At 43.2% G+C, this 20732-nt stretch overlaps 1 protein-coding gene across 1 annotated transcript; it reads left to right on the top strand.

Moving 5' to 3' along the window:
* Positions 1-11536: 11536 nt before the first annotated feature.
* LOC112169657 (acyl-acyl carrier protein thioesterase ATL3, chloroplastic) lies at positions 11537-12771 on the top strand. The gene is made up of 4 exons (XM_024306721.2): positions 11537-11636; positions 11893-12002; positions 12196-12291; positions 12383-12771. The coding sequence occupies exons 1-4, from the start codon at positions 11537-11539 to the stop codon at positions 12500-12502; spliced, it is 426 nt and encodes a 141-aa protein (XP_024162489.1). The 3' UTR covers positions 12503-12771.
* Positions 12772-20732: the final 7961 nt, after the last annotated feature.

Genomic DNA, 20732 nt, shown 5'->3' with positions numbered 1-20732 from the left:
ACGGAGGCTGTCCTGCCTATTGAGGTCTCTCAACCTACCGCCAGAGTCGAGGGCTACCGCCCAGAGACCAACACTGACGGCATCAACCTGGACAAGGACCTCCTGGAGGAAAAGCGACACAAGGCCCACCTATGCAACCTGCAAAACAAGCAGCGGGTATCGCGTTTCTACAATGCCAGAGTCAAGGCCCGGAACCTCCAACTGGGGGACTGGGTAATGAAGGAAGTCATTCCACCGCCAACAAAGCTTCGCCCAACTTGGGAAGGTCCATACAAAATTGTGGAAGTCGTTAGCCCAGGCACCTTCTACTTAATGGACAAGGATGGCGTCACAACGACCCACCCTTGGAATACCGAACACCTTCGGTATTATTACAAATAGTCATGCCGCTACCCAAGAGCATCTTGACTTAGCTAAATTTTTGTTCAATATTTAGCTAAGGGAAGCTACCCAACGGGTACTACCCCTCTTTTGTAAACGCTGATCAGTCAGCTATCAATGAAACGAGGAATTATTCAAACCATTGTTACCAAGTCTAGCACTGAGGGCAACTGGCAACGCCAGGAATCGTCAGCGGACCACGTCCGCTACGTGGTGCACTTGGACCAATTTTAATTCCTTTAATGTTTCATTGCTTGGCAAAAGAAAAATCTCTACGTCAAAACTCTAGCGGTACAAACACATCATGACAAACGTCAAACTCTGAAATTTCATTTCAGGGCTGGGACTCCCCACCCAAAGTAGTTCATTATTACAAAGTGTCAAAAAAAAAAAAAAAAAGCTATGGAAGTCTCAGCTAGCTTCAGCGGTTGTCTTCAGCTTCTACGGCTTCAACAGGCGGCGGCACGACCGATCGGCTCGCCTGATCGGACCCTCGAGCTGTCGGACTGGGAGTCTCTATAGTACCATCCGCCCGGGTGTGTGCCTCCAGAAATCCGGCACGTGACACCTCCGACGGGGTCTGCTGGGGAGTCTGCCGGGACCTTTCCGGCGGATGGGAGCCACTTTCCCCGCTGCCCGAATGAGTACCCGCCGCAGGGTCAGGCACGACTTCTGTCTCCGGCGGGACACTCTCGACCACCGGCACGTCGGGCTGTGACGCCTTTGCAAAGTCAATGGCGCCCTTCCGCTTCAACATGTCTATATTGGCCCGGGCCCCAGACTTCGCCGCTTCGGTCAATGTCTTTTTATACTCCGCCGACAGCTTGAACGCTTCAACGGCGGCGGCCGCAGAGGAACTCTGTTCATTTTTCAGGCGGTTAACCTCCCCGTCCAGCCGCTGCACCTCATCCAGTCTGGCGGCAGACTCCCGCTGCACAATAATGAGCTTCTTATCTTTAGCGGCTATCCGCTCCTGCAGCAGCGCGATCTCCTGCTCCAACTTGGAGACGCGCTCATTCCTCTCCAGATCCCGCCGGATGGCCGCATTAAGCTTGCCACGAGCGTCCGCATAATCACACTCCGCCTTGACCAGTCCCCGCTCGACCTCCGCCAGTCTCTCCTTGGCCTCCGCCAACTCCCTCTGGAGACCTCCGATTTCTCCCCTGAGCTCTTCCTCAATCCGGGGCTGCTTAGACGCCGCCTCGAACATACCATGTAATCCCGCAGATATTTGACCAAACGCCGAGCTGAAGGGCAATTGGTCAATTGCCGTCGGGCGCGATAGGCCCGCCAGACCCCCGAACCCCAGCCGCTCGCACAAATGGAAAAGGAACGCCCGCTCCCCTTCTGTCATGAATGGAGCATACTCGGCGAAGGAGTCCAGATCACTGACGGCTGCCGCCTCTCCCTCCGCCACTGCAACCTTCGACGCAGCTTGCCGGGCCTTCTTTTGTTGGCGGACTCCGATCACCACCCCTTCTTCCTCTTCCTCGACGGGGGAGTCAGGCTGCCGGCGTTTTTTCTCCAGCGCCCTTTGTGTCCCAGCAGCGGTCCTCGTCACCCGCACCGGCGGCTCACCCCTGGACTCGGTGGCAGTCTCCGTCGGCTGCACCGTCTTCTTTTGAGGACCGCGCCGGGTGGTAGGCATCCGCTCCCGCGGCCCGGTAGCAACAATCCCCCTATCCCCGCCGCCCGCTTGAGTATCCGCCTGTACTACCGGCAGACCATCCTCACCCAGATGGGAGTGGTGCGGCATCGGCAGCTCCACCGCAACCTCGGACTGGCTCAGCACCAGCGTCTCCGGGTTCACCACCGTCTGCTGGGCCGCCAGCCCCTCGGCATACATAGCCTCCAGAAAATTTTCTATCTCGGCACGATCCATTGCTTTTTCGAAAGCGTCGCGACTAGATTTGTTACCGGGCAGGGTTTCTGCAAAGAAAAACACAAACACCCGTCAGTCCGGATCACTTACAAAAAAAACAGAGAGGTGTGGCGGAAATGTTCTCACCAATAGAACGAGTTAGCCGCAGGTCGACCAGCAATTCCCAACCGGTCAGAAGACGGAAGTCAAGCAAATTGCGGTTCCGCCAGCAGCCACGGATCCTCGCCACGCGACACTCCTCTTCGCGCGTCAAAATGTACCTCAATCCCGCTGCACAAACACAATAATCATTAACAAAAAGCGCAGGTTTGCAAAAGTTTGAACCCGCCAGTTATTTTTAGCGGAAACCAGTTGCCAACCTCGGATGGGCTGGAATTCCGACTTAGTCTTAAACGTCGGCCCTCCACATTCGACCTGGTGTGGTATTCCCAGCCATCTGTGGCGACGCAGAAGGTCCCCCGCCAGTAGGACATTGAGTCCCTTAGATTCTCAATCAACTTGGGCGCTCCCTGGCGGCGGCTCAGGTTCTCACACCCTCTGCAACCTCGGCGCTTCACATACACTAGCTCGTAGAAATGAAGCACTTCCGCCACGGTAGGCCCCTCGCACCCCGACAAGCGCCACAAGGAGTTCATCGCCAACATCAACCGCCACATGTTGGGACAGATCTGACCAAAGGCAAGGCCAAACTCGCACACAAGAATTTGGAGATTGGGCACCAGCGGGAATGTCACTCCTTGGCGGAATATGGCCTCGTGCACGGCAGCACATCCCGCTGAGAGCATCGAGGCCTTCTCATCCGCTGTCGGCGGGCGCAGCTTCACCGAGCCCGGCAACCGGAACGTCCGCTTCATCCGGTTAACAGCGGCGGCATCCATCCGCCCACCTGCCTCGTCGACGGCGGTGCCGTCTGAGAGGTACCACGCCGACTCGACATTTTGGCCCGGCACTTCCCCTTCGCCAGCGGAGCCGCTAGCAGCACTATTGCTCGCCAAGCGCTCGTCGCGCCTAGCAACCTCACCCGCCCTAGAGCTCTCTGGACGCGAACCACGACCCATAGCTACTTCCCAGGGGATGGTCTGAAGTGGCTCAACTTCAAGCGGTTCTGGCAGTGAGGTTCCTGCATGGGCAGACGGACGCAACGAGTCAATAAAAGTCATATCCGCCACGCTGAACGACACATCAGACCCGGAATCCTCACTGCTCGAAATCTCTATGACGTTGGCCATCCCAAACCCTAAAACCCACATCAGTTAGCACAAATACAGATCTAACCTACTCTCACATCAGATATAGCCAAAGATGTCAAGAACAATTACCCACAAAAATACCAAAACAAAAACAACCACACACTCAACCCAGATTGGACCATCTAGCAAAACCCAAAACCCCAACTTTCTGTCAAACACCGTAACCTCCCTCAAATCTCTCCCTACACCCTCCGAGAATAACACAGAAGCAATATCATACCATTAACAGAAATACCAAAACCCAGAAACCACCATTGCAGATTCAATGAAACAGGAAAAGGATCCGAAATACCAACCTCACGTCGAAGACTTTGGAGTGCAGCTCGTCTTCACTGACAGATTTCGTCCTCTCCAGTCCGACTACTCCACGCAAACCCGGGGATCTCCTTCGCAATTCGCAGAAGAACAAGGCTCGAAGGAGGCAACTCAGATTTGAAGATTTTCCAGAAGTGTCGAAACTCGCTCAGTTCCCCCCTTTTTATGTCAACATCAAGTAATCCTGAGCCGTCCGCTACAAAACGACATCACGTAGCAACCGTACACGTGTCCCACGTCTTCACTAACTCCCTGGATTAGCCGAGGCGTCGCCTCGGTTACGAAATCCATCATTACTCACATTAATGACGAGAAGACGGCTAGGCTTAGCAGACAAACCTCCACACGCTAACCCTCTAGGAGTTGGCCACGTGTCAACCGTCGTCTTCTTCAGCTTCCAAGGGAAGTCACCACTTGAGAAGAAACCCCAAGTGACGGAGTCTCCGCTGAGCGGAACCCTGCCAGTGGATCTTCACTTGTCATTCAAGTAACGGATTCTCCGCTGAGCGAAACCCCGCCAGCGAACCTTCACTTGCCATTCTCCAAGTGACGGAGTCTCCGCTGAGCGAAACCCCGCCAGCGGACCTTCACTTGCCATTCTCCAAGTGACGGAGTCTCCGCTGAGCGAAACCCCGCCAGCGGACCTTCACCTGCCATTCTCCAAGTGACGGAATCTCCGCTGAGCGAAACCCCGCCAGAGGATTTTCTCACTTGTCATCTCAGGTGACAGTCCACTGAGCGACACCCCGCCAGCGGAACTTTTCTTGTCACCATCGAAGTCTCCACCGGAACTTCCCTCGTCATTCGGTAAACGGGGCGTCCTCCGCTACACAGCACACCGCTAGCGGACCCCCTTTCTCATCTGACAAGCTGCGTACTTTATTCAGCGCAATACCGCTCAATAAAATACCACCAAGCACGTCTACTTGACGCTGCTTCCTGCTACATCTAGCAGGGGGACTTCCGCCAGCGGCGGATCCCGAGGCCACGCCTCTCTGACAACGCCGCCACGCGGAGTTACGGTCAGAATGTCCCTACGGGACACGGGGACTAGTCAACAGTCTACGACAGCCCTGATCAGGTACGTTGACCCCCGTCACTTGGGTGCTAAGATTGGGCTCGCAACCCAACACCCTCTGCTCCGTGCAGCGCTGCTCCATGCAGCTCCCCCTCAACAAACAATAATAACGACCATCCGGAGGTCCATCTTAGCCGGGGAGTGGGGGACTCCCTGGGGGGCCTAGCAGGGGCCCACCCGAAAGGGCACAAAGCGTTTGCTCAGTAAATCCATGGTTGACGACGCACTGACGCTAATTATGCTTCTGCAAAGTCTAGCGGGAGAAACGATTCAAACCGCCGATCAACTCCCGAACCAAGATTGCCCTCCTTGACTGGGGATTTGGGGGACTTGTACATACATGTGCATTTGCAAGCATAATTAGCTATAATGAGCCACGCTCATTGTACCGCCAGGGGTACCAACGCCCACCATATAAGTGACTGGCGTAAAGACAGCTAGCCAGGTTACCGCCTGAGCCCCGGAGCAACCCCAAAGCACCGCCGACGCGCCGCCACGTGCCGTGTCAAGTTAGCATCAGAAGCTACTGAAACTGGGAACTGAAGCACATCAGTCCCACATCGAAAACAAGGAGAAGATCATCCTCTTCCTCACCTATAAAAGGTCCTCTCCTCTCTCCTCATTTATTACGCATTCAATACTTGCTTACTGTTACTTTGTCAACATAAATACATCGACTAACTTAGGCATCGGAGAGCTGAAGACCGCCCAGCGCGGTCTCCCTCTGACGCCCCTTTGTATTTCACTTGACAGGTAACGGGAACTACAACAACACAAATATCGATCCGCCCATCGGATCAGCGTTAGCTAAAGTCCAGCTACCGCTAGACTTTTAGACATTAACAATTACATAGTACAATTGTTGAAAATTATTATTGACAATTTTATTTAAAAAACTTATGAGATTTGTGTAACTATATATTTTAATATATGAGGATATATTTTCTCCTTGCTTTCCAAACATTTCTAAACAGCGGAAAGGAAAGTTAGTGGGAAGTTTATTTTTCTTTCCCATAGAATTTTCTAAGGAATTGATTTCCTTTTTGCAAACCAAATGAGGCCTTAGTAGAGTAAGTGGGTTTATGGTAGGGGAGAGGATCCTCTCCTGAGCTCTTTTATACCTTAGCTACCTAAGCTTTTCATGGTAAGCCGCCATGTGTCCAAAAACCTAACGGTTCCTATATTTTATTATAATTATTGTATAATTTGCAGCTTAATCCTACGGTTGAAATTGAACCAAACTACTTCTATTCCTTATCTTCTTCTTCTGCCCGATCTCACTCTCACTCTTCCATCTCAATCTTCTTATTTTTCCAGATTTCAATCTAAAAGGACAAATTGCAATGAGCTCTTGGATATCAGATTTAGGAAGGGAATTTCTTAGAAGTTTCAGCAAAGATGCTTGATCAATTCCTCAAGAACACCCACTCTGGCAAGTACCAATAAAACCCGGGAACACTGAAGCTTTTCTCTCCTCGTATTTCAAACTTTTTGGGCATCAATGAGTTCTGAGTTTTCATGGCATCTGGGCATTTCTTCAAATTGTGGATTTTTTTTTTTTTTTTTGGGTAACTGGGGGTGATTTGAGGAATTGAATTAATTTGGGCTCAAGGTTTTGAAAGGTCAGAATCTTTCTTCCTCAATTACACCATTTGGGTATGGGAAGCAAAATCTGAAGTTCAATGATTTTTCGGTAAAGGAAAATCTAAAATTTATCATGTGTGCTCGTGATGATTGAAAAATCTAAACTTTTTGGGTAAAGGCAAACACAGAGTGATAAGTCAGGAGACCAAACTTCAAGTCCAGTGAAACAAACTGTTGAGTTGAATTTGAATGTATTGGAAGGTGGAGAGAGAGATAAGCATGTCGAAGAAGAGTCCTTTGTGCACAAATGTTTCGGAAAAATTACAAGAATTGGGTATTGAGAGTACTGAGAATCAGAGTAATTGTCTTGGTGGTGTGGAAACGAAGGAACCAAATCTGGAAAAAAAAGAAGATAGAGATAAAAGTGAGAGAGAGAACCAGTGAAACCGTGAAAGAAGAAGTTGAGCAATAACAGTTTCCCTATTTCAGCCATTAGATGTGTTATATTACACGTGGCGGTTTAGGATGGAAAGCTTAGGTAGCTCAGGTAAATAAGCAGCTTAATTAGGAGAAGATCCTCTCCCATATGGGAGATGTCTATGGGCATCAATTTCATCTACGATATATTTAGGTTTTGTGGTATCTTTTGTAATTTTTAACAAAAACAGGTTTTATTATTTATTCTATTTAATAAATTTTTTAGTTTGAGAGAAACCAAATTGGTTTAGGTGTATTAATCAGTAAGGTTAATCTAATATGTGATTAGAAAATTAGGTGTATAATAAATTTTTCTTTTTATTTTTTAGCTGCACTTAAAAAGTTAAAACATATATTTAAGTGACGTGTCCAAAGTGTGGAGAGAACCATCAATTGCTGACCTTATTAAACATGTAAGTTCAATTAATTTTGGCAATGATTTTGAATCTTTTGCTTTCATCCTTTGGTGGCTGTGGAGGAATAGAAATCTACATAGGCATGGAGAAACAGCTTTGAAGCCTAGTGACTTAATTAACAATGCCTTGATTGCCTATGAATGCCACTTGGAGTTTGAACGGTGTAATGCTAAGAGACAGAATGCGATCATTCCACCGGCTGTTATTACTACTATTTGGCAGCCTCCTTCTATAGGTTGCCTGAAATTAATTTTTGATGGCGCGTGTGATGTAAAACACGGTGTAGGTGCGCTAAGAGTTGTTTTCAAAGATGATAAAGGTTATTTAAAGGATCTATACAATTTTCTCGATTCTAGAAGCATTTATTGGCAATAAGGGTTCTCCATCATGGAATTTTAATTTCCTATTTCACAATCTATGAGCCTACTATGAATGTGGCTATGTATAACCCATCAATGATCTTTAGCAGCTCTGCTTCTCCTTCTTTCCTCTTCTTTTTCTTTTGTGTCTTTCTTCTTTGTTTTCCACTCACTCAGACTAATAGCTCAAAATTGACATTGATCCAAACCCACCTTCTTCTCTCATAGATCAATTTCTTATCTCAAAATGCTACAAAATTCTCCCAAATTTTGATTTGTGACTACGATTCCCCAAATTTGATTAAAAAGGAAAAACTTAGATTTTGCAGATTAGAGATTGTTGATAAAGAGTCATGGATTCTCTAATGGGTTGATATGTGTTGTTTTGAATCTTAAATTGGCTTCAAAAGCAACATAAAATTTTTCATCTTCACTCAATAATTCGGTTTTTGAAGGGAGAGAAAGACGAACACTACATAAATGGAGCATCGTTGTCCGATCTCATTAATGAAATCTAACGGTTGACATTAGACATCCGCATCTTTTCATTTTCCACGGGCGTTCGCCTTTGAACGTCCTTGTGTGTGTGTGTGTGGTCTTTCTATGCCAATGACTTCCTAAGATTTAAGGATTTCCTTAAATAGAATCACTTTTCGATCGCATATCTACATCTCGACGGTTCAGTTTTTAGGTCCTAATGTATGGATCACTTACTGCAAATTTTCAGCAAAATTGATGATCATTAAGGTATCAAACTAGATAAAATCAATGAATGAACTGAATCTGTCCAACCTGAACCGTTCATGTTCATAATTGTAAATTGCAGTTTTGAATGTCTTAATAATTATCAATTTGGCTGAAAATTTACAGAGATTATCTACTCATAAATACCTAAAAACTGAACGGCTAAGATATGGATATGCGATCGAAAAGTGAGTCTATTCAAGGATATCCTTAGATTTTAAAATCTAAGGATATCCTTGAATAGACTTACTTTTCAATCGCATATCCACATCTCAACCGTTCAGTCTTTAGGTTCGAATATATAGATCACTTCTACAAATTTTCAACCAAATTGATTAAATCAATGAACAAACCAAATCTGTCCAACCTGAACCGTTCGTGTTCATAATTGTAAATCATAGTTTTAAATGTCTTTAATGATTATCAATTTGGCTGAAAATTTGCAGAGATAATCTACTCATATATACCTAAAAATTGAACGGTCGAGCTGTGGATATGCAATTGAAAAGTGAGTCTATTGAAGAATATCCTAAGATTTTAAAATATAAGGATATTCTTGAATAGTCTCACTTTTCAATCACATATCCACATCTTAACCATTCAATTTTTAGGTCCTAATGTATAGATCACTTATGCAAATTTTCAGCCAAATTGATGATCGTTAAGGTATCGAATTAGATTAAATCAATGAACAAACCAAATCTGTCCAACCTGAACCGTTCGTATTCATAATTGTAAATCGCAGTTTTGAATGTCTTAATGATTATCAATTTGGCTGAAAATTAGTAGAGATGATCTACTCATATATACCTACAAACTGAACAGTTAATATGTGGATATGCGATCGAAAAGTGAGTCTATTCAAGGATATCCTTAGATTTTAAAATCTCCTTAGCATAGAAAGACTGTGTGTGTGTGTGTGTCTATAATTTTTTTGTGGAAAGTATTAGCAGTTTAGTGTGTTCATAGTGCCTATGCATGTTCTATTCTTGATATTAAAAAAAAAAAAAAAAAAAACTAACTAGCTTCCGTCTCTGATACTGACCACACTCTCTCTATTAACTTGATAAGGTCAGATGGAAATCAAGCTGCCTTGCTACCGAAGATTCTGATAATTGTCAAGGACTGAAAAATCGAAAAAATCGGCGGCGAAATTTAGCCGAAAATTTCGTTTTTTTGGAGGCTTGATATATCCATAGCATACCATGACAATTTCGGTCAAAATTTTCAATATTTCCCGATATTTCCGATATTTCCTGAAATTTTCGATATTTCCCCATACATTCCATCTCCACCAACAATTCTCACATGCAAAGTCAATCTCCGTGGGCCCAACACGTGTAGTGGATGAGTAGTTGGCATAAAATTCAATCAAAAAAACCAACAACAACACCAAGGATCGAACCTTGGTCATCCCACTACCCTTTGAGAGAGTTTGCTAACTCTGTTGCACAAACCTTTACATATTAATCACAACATTCTAATATATATTCATTTGCCTACGAATCTGAAAACTTAGATACACGTCCAATCAATAACTAACTTGAAACACTTAATTACTATATTGAATTTTTTTTTTTACTAAATGTTCAAATATTTTACAACAACATTTCAAATTATAACTTCTATAAATAGTTTAAACTAATCTTCATACCTTGCGCCAAATAATCTTCATACCTTGTACCTCATAGGTCTTCTACGTACGTGGTTCTAAGTTACTCATGTAATTCAAGGTGTAATGTATGATATGTACAAAAAATGTATATAAAGCGTGATGACTTAGCCTCCCATTGGGTTTCCAGCCATAAAAAAAATTAGATGTTTATTTAAAAAAAATTCAGAGTTATCGGCGATTCAGCATTTACCGTTTCATCTTAAATTATTACAAATTACTATATAACAAGGTTTATTCAAGGTTTTCTTTCTATATATAGTAGACAATTGATAAAATAAACATATCTAAAAGTTTCACTTAAAATTTCCATATTTTTCTTCAAATTTCCATCAGTTTTCTTGATTATTTACCGAAATCGATATATCTTCGATATTTCCGTCGAAATTTCCGTTTTCGGGACCATCGATATTTCCTCGAAACTCGATATTTTGGTCCTTGATAATTGTTACTTAATTAGTTTAGTTAATTAGCTCTAATTAGCCCTATTTTCTGTAGTAATTAATTAGGTATCGAATTACTTACTGTATATGCTATTAGCTCTACATTGTGGCCCCTATAGCTGTAGACGACGTGTCACTCAACTGCTAACCCAGCTCGTTGTATAAATGTTGAACCTCAGCCTCATACTTTTCATTCCCGTTCATTTCAGTTTAGTAAAATACCTCTTTTTCTCTCATTTCTCTCTATTTTCTTCGAAAGCTTTCACTCTCTAGCTTTCCCAAGCAGCAGAGATGTTGAGGTTGCAGGCATGTTCAATTGCCGACTACAATCACGTGACCTTTCCCTCCTCATACGTCATTCCTACTTCACTCCATTCCCACCGTCAATCGGTATCTTTTCCAACCACACGGACACGTTTCCGATCACTCCCCACTGTCAGAATATGCAGCACTTCCGTAGCATGCGATATGGGAGGTCGCTTAAGGTCCTAATAAATACAACCCACAAAAAGTGGGTAAAAAATCCGAAAAATGTATATGTCATAGCCAAAGTTCGTAATTCAATTATACTAAAAAGTTCTGTTATTTGGGTTCAAGTGCTTGCTACCCTTGTTAAAGTCATAATTTTTGCTTGGTGCATGGGTTTTGTTGCACCTTTCTTTTCATCTTAATCCGTGCATTTTGGTGACTAAAACATATTTAAGAATTGGACATTGTTGATCTAGCATTTGCTTAATTCGTGTTTCTTGGAGACTAAAAGATACAATTTGTTTAACCTTCTATCTGACATGGTTTTGTTGATTGTCCGACCAAAATTGTGTAATGTTCCTAGGCATGTTATATGTTTTAACTTCTAAGCTATTGGATGTCTGCAAGTGATCATAAAGTTCATTATGTAATAAAAAAAAACCCTTCTCCATTCTGAACCTTGCAGAATGAGTGGTTTTTATGATGTTGAGCTTAAAGTCCGAGAATATGAGCTTGATCGGTATGGCGTGGTTAACAATGCTGTCTATGTAGATTATTACCAGCACGGTGAGACCTCTATATTCATTTGTATCAGAACTATATAGTTAACATTTCTATATTTTGAAAGGCTTTTCTTTAATATCAACACTGTTTTTCGTACATGCTTGCTTAATTTGGTTGCCAAATTTAAATCAAGGCATCAAGGGTGTTGATTTTCTCATGGGAAATGAATCCATGGCGTAACACATGGCCTTTAAATGAATCCAAATCTATACCCATATGTGATAATAGATTGACATTCGTGCTTCAACATTTTGATCAGCTTTTGATGAACATTTAGAAAGCGTCGGCCTGAGTGCTGATGCAATTGCCCAAACCGGTGAAGTAATGGCTTTGTCAGCATCGTCTCACAAATTCATTGCACCTCTAAAGGTATGTATTTCATTCGAATCTCTCTCAAGTCATTATCTGTTAATATTGCAATTTAGTAAACGTATGTCACCGCAAAATGTAAATGTTCACCATTTTTTTATCCCTTGTTCTACTATAGCATGCATGCTTGTATGTGTGCGCTGTGAGTAGTGCGAAAACTCATCCTTGCTTCTTTTACATGATGTGCAAATAGAGTGGAGACAAGTTTGTCATAAAGTTGCGGATGACTAACTCCTCAGCCGCTCGCCTGTATTTTGAGCAATTCATTTTCAAGCTGCCAAATCTAGAGGTTTTCCATAATCACTCTAATCTTATTTACAATCACATTTGACTCCCTTGACGCCGAGTAACTTTCTAATCATGGCATGATATCAAAACAGCCTATATTCGAAGGAACGGCCACAGTTGTGTGGCTTAATAAAGACTATCGCCCTGTCCGTATTCCATCGGAGGTGATATCTAAATTTGTCCAGTTTCATCGCCATAAGGAGTCTAGCTAACGGTGTTCTCCAAAAAGGAGTTGGTGCGAGGGAAAGTCTTCGTTACTAAACCTACAGTAGGACAATAATATCTCCTTTCCCGCTGGTACGTACCAGGAGAACGGAGGAAGAAGAAAAAAAGATTTTATTCGCAGATTAATTAAGTAATTTAGATTGTTGTTAGTATTAAAATATTATAGTAAGTACAGGGTTCTTTCCGTTCTTTAGCATATATCTATGTGAGACAGATAATTTCTGTAATAAATGTTTCAATAAAGTTCATGATTTTCCGTTCCGAACTCACAAATTATTGGCCTGTGATCCTATCGTCGTCAGAGGGAGTATCTGATTTTCTGGACCATTATGATACGTGCTTGTAGTAGTTTGATGGTCGGGTCAGGGAATTTACATGTTAGGACGAAGAGACGACAAATCAATCTCCATAGCAACCTCGAGTATGTCTTGATTATAACTTGCGCTTTATATAATTAATAATCTAAAAATCGCCAAACGGTAGATAAAATTGTAAGGAAAGTGATCTGCCATAATATTGCAGATCTGTCATAATCTGTCCTATTATTGCAGATTGCTCTATCATTCGATTTGTACAATAGCTGTAACCTTCCTTGTATGTATTTTAGGTAGTTAATAGATTCCAGACTTGTAGGGACATTTTGTAATCACACTTATAAAGGACACGATTCTGAGTTAATGAAATTATCTCTTCAGTCCATTGTTTTCTCCTTGTTTCATGGTATCAGAGCAGGACTAGATCCTGACTCTTCTTCTTCCCTGCTGCACTCTATCTTTTCGTGTAGCTTGCTCTCTAGCCTCTCACCGACCCAACCAACATGGTTAAAGATGATCCTCCACCTTCAAAAGATCACGGCAAGTCACATGCCGATTCCTCTAATCCTCCTACATCCGAAATATCAAAATCAGAACTTTCTAATCCTTATTACACCCATCATTCAGATCATCCAGGGCTGGTCCTAGTCTCTAAACCTCTGAATGGAGACAATTATGCAGGATGGAAGAGGGCTATGACTTTAGCTCTGAATTCCAAGAACAAGCTGGGTTTTGTGAATGGTACAATAACGGTCCCTTCAGAAGAGACCGATCCAAAAGGCTATGCTACTTGGTCACGCTGCAATGATATGGTCCACTCATGGATCATTAAAACAGTAGATCCTGAAATCAGTGACAGTGTCATCTACTATCCTACCGCACACGAAGTATGGGAAGACCTTCGTGAACGGTTCTCTCAAGGTAACGCCCCACGAATCTTTGAAATTCAGCGAGAGATCGCCTGTCTCCGACAAGAACAGCTGTCAGTCTCAGCTTATTATACAAAATTGAAAAGCCTATGGGATGAACTAGCTACCTATTCCGAGATATCTCGTGGACCACAGGCAGAACAACAAAGACTCATGCAATTTCTGATGGGGCTGAATGATACTTACAGTTCAGTTTGCGGACAAATTCTTTTGATGGTTCCTTTGCCAACAGTCCGTAAAGCATATGCAGCGGTCGCTCAGGATGAGAAGCAACGTTCTCTTTGTGCTTCTCATCCCACTGCAGAATCCTCTAGCGCCGCAATGGCTGTGCGTAATCCAGGAAGATCCAATTACAATTCAGGAAGAGGGGGACGTTTTGAGAGGACTGATCGCCAAAACCAACGTCCAGATCGTAGTTTTGGGTCCCAGGAAGGACGCCGTGTTGACACTGAATGGCGTCAAGGATCCGGCAAGGGGAGACCGCATTGTACCTATTGTGGAGATCAGGGTCATTGGGTACAGACTTGTTATCAATTAATTGGGTATCCCCCAGGTCATCCTAAAGCAAAGCAGGGCACCGGTTTTTCTAAGCAATCAAGAGCGACAATGCCTTCAGCAAATCAGGTTAGTGAAGCAGGTGAATATGGTAATGGGCCGACGGTGACTCTCACTGAAGCTCAGTTTAAACAGTTTATGGCTGCCCTTAGTAATCCGACTTTGAAGCCCGATTCAAATGCCAGCTCAGGTTCCAAAGCTAATGTTGTGACAAAACCAGGTTTGTCTAAAGTTGTTTCCCGCAATTGGATCATTGACAGCGGTGCAACTGATCATATTACTTCTTCTACGCAATTATTGCATAAAAATAATAAATGCCCATTACCACCAGTTTTATTGCCTAGTGGAGATAAAGTTGACATTGTTGCAAAAGGATCAATACCACTGAGTACCATGTTTTATCTGCACGATGTGCTTTCTGTGCCTAAATTTAAAGTCGATTTATTATCGGTTAGTCGATTGACCAGAGGATTGAATTGTTTAGTGACTTTCTACCCATATTGGTGTGTTTTGCAGGATCTGGCTACGAGGAGGACGATTGGTTTGGGTGAACAACGCAACGGATTATATTATTTGATGGCATTAGCGACGGAGAAGTCCAAAAACAATCCTTCCTTTTCCACCGCACGCCCAGCTTGTCATCTTACCGTCACCTCCACCGATTTATGGCACAACCGCTTAGGGCATGTGTCATCCTCTTGTTTAGGCTTCATTGCTAAGAATTTTTTGCATGTTTCCATTCCGTCTAATAATGCTTGCCATATATGTCCTTTGGCCAAGTAGAGTTGCCTACCTTTTAATACTAGTACCATATCTTCAGTCAAACCATTTGAAATTATTCATTGTGATATTTGGGGTCGATATCGATTTCCTTCTATTTCTGGTGCTCATTATTTTCTTACCATTGTTGATGACTATACACGTTTTACTTGGATTTTTTAATGCGCCATAAAGATGAAGTCCAATCACTCATTAAACATTTTTTTAGCTATGCTCTCACTCAATTTGATTCTCACATTAAAACTTTCCGTAGTGATAATGGTAGTGAATTCTTATCCCTTCGCTCCTTTTTTAATGATAATGGTGTCGTTTTCCAACATTCTTGTGTTTACACGCCCCAACAAAATGGGGTTGTGGAACGTAAACATCGACACATTCTTCAAGTGGCTCATGCACTCAAATTTCAAGCACACCTCCCTTCTTAATTTTGGGGGAGTGTGCTCTTACCTCAGCAGCGTTTCCGAGCCCCTCTCTTATTCTGAGGCTGTCGTTCATTCTGAGTGGCAGGCTGCCATGCTTTCTGAATTACAGGCTCTTCAAGCTAACAGAACTTGGACCTTGACTCCTCTTCCTGCCGGTAAGGTCCCTATTGGTTTTCGTTGGGTTTATAAGGTGAAACACAAGGCCGATGGTTCTGTGGAATGGTATAAAGCCCGCTTGGTTACTAAGGGTTTTACTCAGTTAGAAGGGGTCGATTGTCAAGAAACTTTTTCTCCTACTGCCAAAATCATTACTGTTCGATGTTTGTTGGCTTTGGCTGCAGCTCGTGGTTGGACATTACATCAATTGGATGTGAATGATGCATTCCTTCATGGAAATTTGTCGGAGGAAATTTACATGTCTCCTCCGCCTGGTCTTCGGCGACAGGGGGAGGAGAATCTGGTATGCAGATTACATAAATCCTTATATGGTTTAAAGCAAGCTTCACGGCAGTGGTTTGAGAAGTTTTCTGATGCTGTACGGTTAGCCGGGTATGTCCAATCTAAAGCTGATTATTCATTATTCACTAGAAAGCATGGGAATTCATTTACTGCACTTTTGATCTACGTTGATGATATATTGATTACCGGAAATGATTTGGAGATTATTGCTGCACTTAAAGCTTTCTTACATAGTCAATTTCGTCTCAAAGATCTTGGAGACTTAAAGTACTTTCTTGGTATTGAAGTTTCGACTTCCAAACGGGGAATTTTTATATGTCAACGTAAGTATGCTCTAGAGATTATTGAAGATGCAGGGTTACTTGGAGCTGCACCTGTGGATACTCCTATGGAAAAGGGTTTAAAATTGTCTGATCATAGTGATTTTCTCAAAGACCCTGGAAAGTACAGGAGGTTAATTGGCAGGCTTATATATCTCACTGTTTCCCGCCCTGACATCACTTATGCAGTCCATGTCCTTAGCAGATTCATGAATCAACCAAGAAAAATGCATTGGGAGGCAGCTTTGAGAGTAGTACGCTATCTAAAAGGCGCTCCTGGACAAGGTCTGTTTTTCTCTTCCACCAATGAAATGAAATTGAGGGCTTATTGTGACTCTGATTGGGCGGGATGCCCTGTCACTAGAAGGTCTACCACCGGATACTTTGTTTTTCTTGGACCTTCCTTAATTTCTTGGAGGTCAAAACGTCAAAAGACAGTATCTTTATCTTCAGCAGAGGCGGAATATCGTGCTATGACAGGAACGTGTTGTGAGCTGACTTGGTTGCGTTATTTGCTTAGAGATCTGAATCTATCTCTCTCTGAACCGGCTCTGCTGTTTTGTGATAACAAGGCTGCACTGCATATTGCTGCTAACCCTGTATTCCATGAGCGAACTAGGCATATTGAGATGGATTGCCACTACATTAGAGACAAAATTCTAGATGGTACTGTGGCCACGAGGTATGTGAATTCAGTTTATCAACTTGCTGATGTTCTTACTAAACCTTTGGGGAAAGATGTCTTTGTCCCTATGATTCGCAAGTTGGGAGTGCAAGATATCCACTCTCCAACTTGAGGGGGAGTGTAAGGAAAGTGATCTGCCATAATATTGCAGATCTGTCATAATCTGTCCTATTATTACAGATTGCTCTATCATTCGATTTGTACAATAGCTGTAACCTTCCTTGTATGTATTTTAGGTAGTTAATAGATTCCAGACTTGTAGGGACATTTTGTAATCACACTTGTATAAAGGACACGATTCTGAGTTAATGAAATTATCTCTTCAGTCCATTGTTTTCTCCTTGTTTCAAAAATAGAGAGAAAATTAATAGAGCAGCTGCAGGGAGGGAAGAAGATGAAGAAGAAGGTGATGGTGGCAACTTCTGAGAGCGAGCTTCGTTTGTTATATTTGACTAGTTTATCAGCCCCGCGCTTTGCTGCGGGTTTCTTATCTGCATATAAATGCTTAGCAAGATTCATTGTGATTGTAATTGTCATATACAATTTCATTGGGATTTGCAAACAATGAACTACTTTCCTCTTTGCTTCAGTAATTGACATCTTCCGTCTCTAACCATCTTAATTCCTATTTCTCATCTCATCATAACTGTTTCTGTTGAAGAATACGGGACCTAAAGTAAGAAGCATGATGGGGAGAGAGAAAGATAACACCGGATGTATAGTGGTTCACCTTGCACTTGGGGCAAGGCTACGTCCACTTAGATATTTTACTATGAGTGAGGTCAAGTGACCTTTGTAGTGATACAAGTGTGGGGATCATGGATCCATCCCTTACCAAGAAGGGGAGGACTCCCTTTATAGCTAAAGGAGTCCCCTTCCATTTACATATTCTCGATGTGGGACAATAATACATATATTGCTTCCCTTGAAGCCTCTTGGAGAGCATGGGAGGGTGGCCTCCCGACTAGATACCGGCCGACCTCCACCATGGCAATGTAGCTCGGGTGTCGGCCTACCGGATGCATGCCATAGGCGGGGCTAGCCATGTTGTGGGGCCCACCTATGAGGTCGTTGATTATGCTTGGCGGTATGTAATATAGGCAGTATGTACAAGTCCCCGAGTAAGAGGCGCTTCTTGGTTGGGGAGTTTAAATGTGATGCCGCCAAGTATGAGTGATGACCTTGTTGAACGCCATACCCATACTAGTCGCCCAACTCCGTAAGTAAGAAGGGGCTCTACGGGTATGTTGGTGCCACGGGGCCCTCATTACGCTAGTACCTGCACATAAGATAAGAGTGTACAAAATACATATTGATTACGCTAGGGCAATCTAAGTGACATTTGAGTCACATGCATCGAGGTGCATGAATGTTTATGTGAGATGCATGTTACACAATGTGTGTATGCGCGTATTATGTAATGTTTGACATACGACGTATAAGTCGAAAATGTATGTGGTTGTGATATCATACAAAGTGCATATGATGCATAGATGTGTGATGAATACAATGATATGTACATAATGATATGTCTATGTTGTATGCATATGATGAACACATGTTAGGACCGGGAGTGTAGTTACTCGCCAAGTCCCCCAAGTCACGTAGTTGGTACTTAGGTTACGCTCGAGGATGCCCGTGAGGTTGAGCATAGAGCTCTGGTATTGTAGTAACTATTGACAATACTAGCGAGACTATGGCGTGACCATGATAGTCCCCAAAGGATAGGTTAGAGGAAGGAACGCTAACTTACTTAACCCGAACGTATAAGCCATAACCAGATTGTTTGGCTTATGTGTAACGGGAACGTAAGAGTTGAGCGGGTGTGAGTTTTGTCCTATGGTCTTATTAATGGGATGTAAAAGAAATTTAATTGTTGCGATCAACAATAGGTGAAAAATTTCAATATTTCCATTAATAGACCATAGCACGAAAAGTATGAGCGTGAAGCCCGATGATAGTCCCGGTCGGGTACTATCTCCACTTGTGATAAGTGGTATGTATAAGTCCCCCAAGTGTAGAGAGCGCTCAGGAGGTGAGATGACTCAAAAGCAAGGGACTAGACCTTGGCTTACCCCGCCCCCGGTACCAAGTGGGGTTTTCTGAGGGCTTGAGCCTATGGTACCCGATGGGGTAGAATGAGGATTTGGGTCTCTGATACCCGGAAGGGTAGATGAGGACTTGAGCCTCTGATACCTGGAAGGGTAGATTGAGGACTTGAGCCTCTGATACCAGGAAGGGTAAATTGAGGACTTGAGCCTCTGATACCCGGAAGGGTAGATTGAGGACTTGAGCCTTTGATACCCGAAAGGGTAGATTGAGGACTTGAGCCTTTGATACCCGGAAGGGTAGATTGAGGACTTGGCAGTACCTCGCCCGGGGCAAGGATTTGGATGCAAGGGACTGGACCTTGGCTTTTGTAAGGGAGCTACCCTTTAGTGATTCCGTTGGGATACCTCGCTCGAGTAGAGGATTTATGAGGGCCTGTAGGCCTCATATACCCGGTGGGGTAGATAGGCTTGAGCCTTAGCACCCTGTGGAGTAGATAGGCTTCGAGCCTTGTGTACCCGGTGGAGTGAATGAGGGTTTGAACCTCGTGACCCGGTGGGGTTATGTGAGGGCATGAGCCTCCTTAACCGAATAGGGTTGAATGAGGGCCAGTGGGCCTCCTTTACCCTGTGGCGTGGCCCTGGGAGAATGATGTAACCTCGTTGAGGTAAGGCTACGTCTGGTACCCAGTGGCGTGGCCCCGGGTAGAATGAGGACTTGTGCCTCCTAACCCCGTTGGGGTACCTCGCCGATTGGAGAGGATTTATGTAAGGATTTGACCTTGACTTACCCCTTGGGGGTACCTCGCTCGGGGCGAGGATTTTAAGTGCCGTATTTGACACTAATTTAGTGCCATATGTATATATGTAGAAATTTTAATTGATGAGCAATTAAATAAAGCATGATATAAGCACATATGCATAACGGATATGATATCGAAATTATCAAATATCGTAGGCATGCTTAGATTATAGAAATCGTTATTTGAAGCATGGAAACCATTGTATTAGCTCAAATTTGAAAAGTGTAAATGAGAACTTACCTTGTGCTAATTGGAGGAGGTGAGAATTGGGATTGACCCAAATACCAAATCATGTTGGAGTTGTCCAAGCATGACGCTCCATTGTTTTGAATGAGTACTTCAATATTTTGTTGATGGAAGCGATGCTCCGTTATATGAGTCTTTAGTATAAGATAAGGGATTAGCGACTTTGTTCATATAATTAGATTGACTAAATATATGTAGTTGAGACCTCGTGTAATCATGTTGAAACATAGCGTAATTATAACTACATGACATTTAATAGACAACTAATGTTTGAATTTCACAAGCGTGAGCATGTGTGAATTTGGTGAAGACTAATTAAATTTGTGGTCATGAGACATGCTTATGTAATTGAACACATGATTGAATATAAGTATACAGTAATGGAGGTGAAAGCATGAATATAGAGCTGTTAGCAGTAGGCATGCACAAGCAGATAAGTATGCTATTTTGATAGAATAGAGGAGAATTTGAATATATGTACCAACTGAATGAAGAATGCAATGGTTGATGACCTTAATTGCGTGTACATTTTTGAAATTCAAACTGGCAGACAAACATAGTAAAGTCATTTAAGAATGAAACCAATAGGCATATATGATTTTGGTGTTAGAATAACATGTAGTGCGTCCCCTTTAAAAGGTGTGGGGAATATTATC

This window comes from Rosa chinensis, chromosome 6, assembly GCF_002994745.2.
Source record: "Rosa chinensis cultivar Old Blush chromosome 6, RchiOBHm-V2, whole genome shotgun sequence".
Lineage (NCBI taxonomy): Eukaryota > Viridiplantae > Streptophyta > Magnoliopsida > Rosales > Rosaceae > Rosa > Rosa chinensis.
This window is presented reverse-complemented; position numbering and strand designations above follow the sequence as displayed.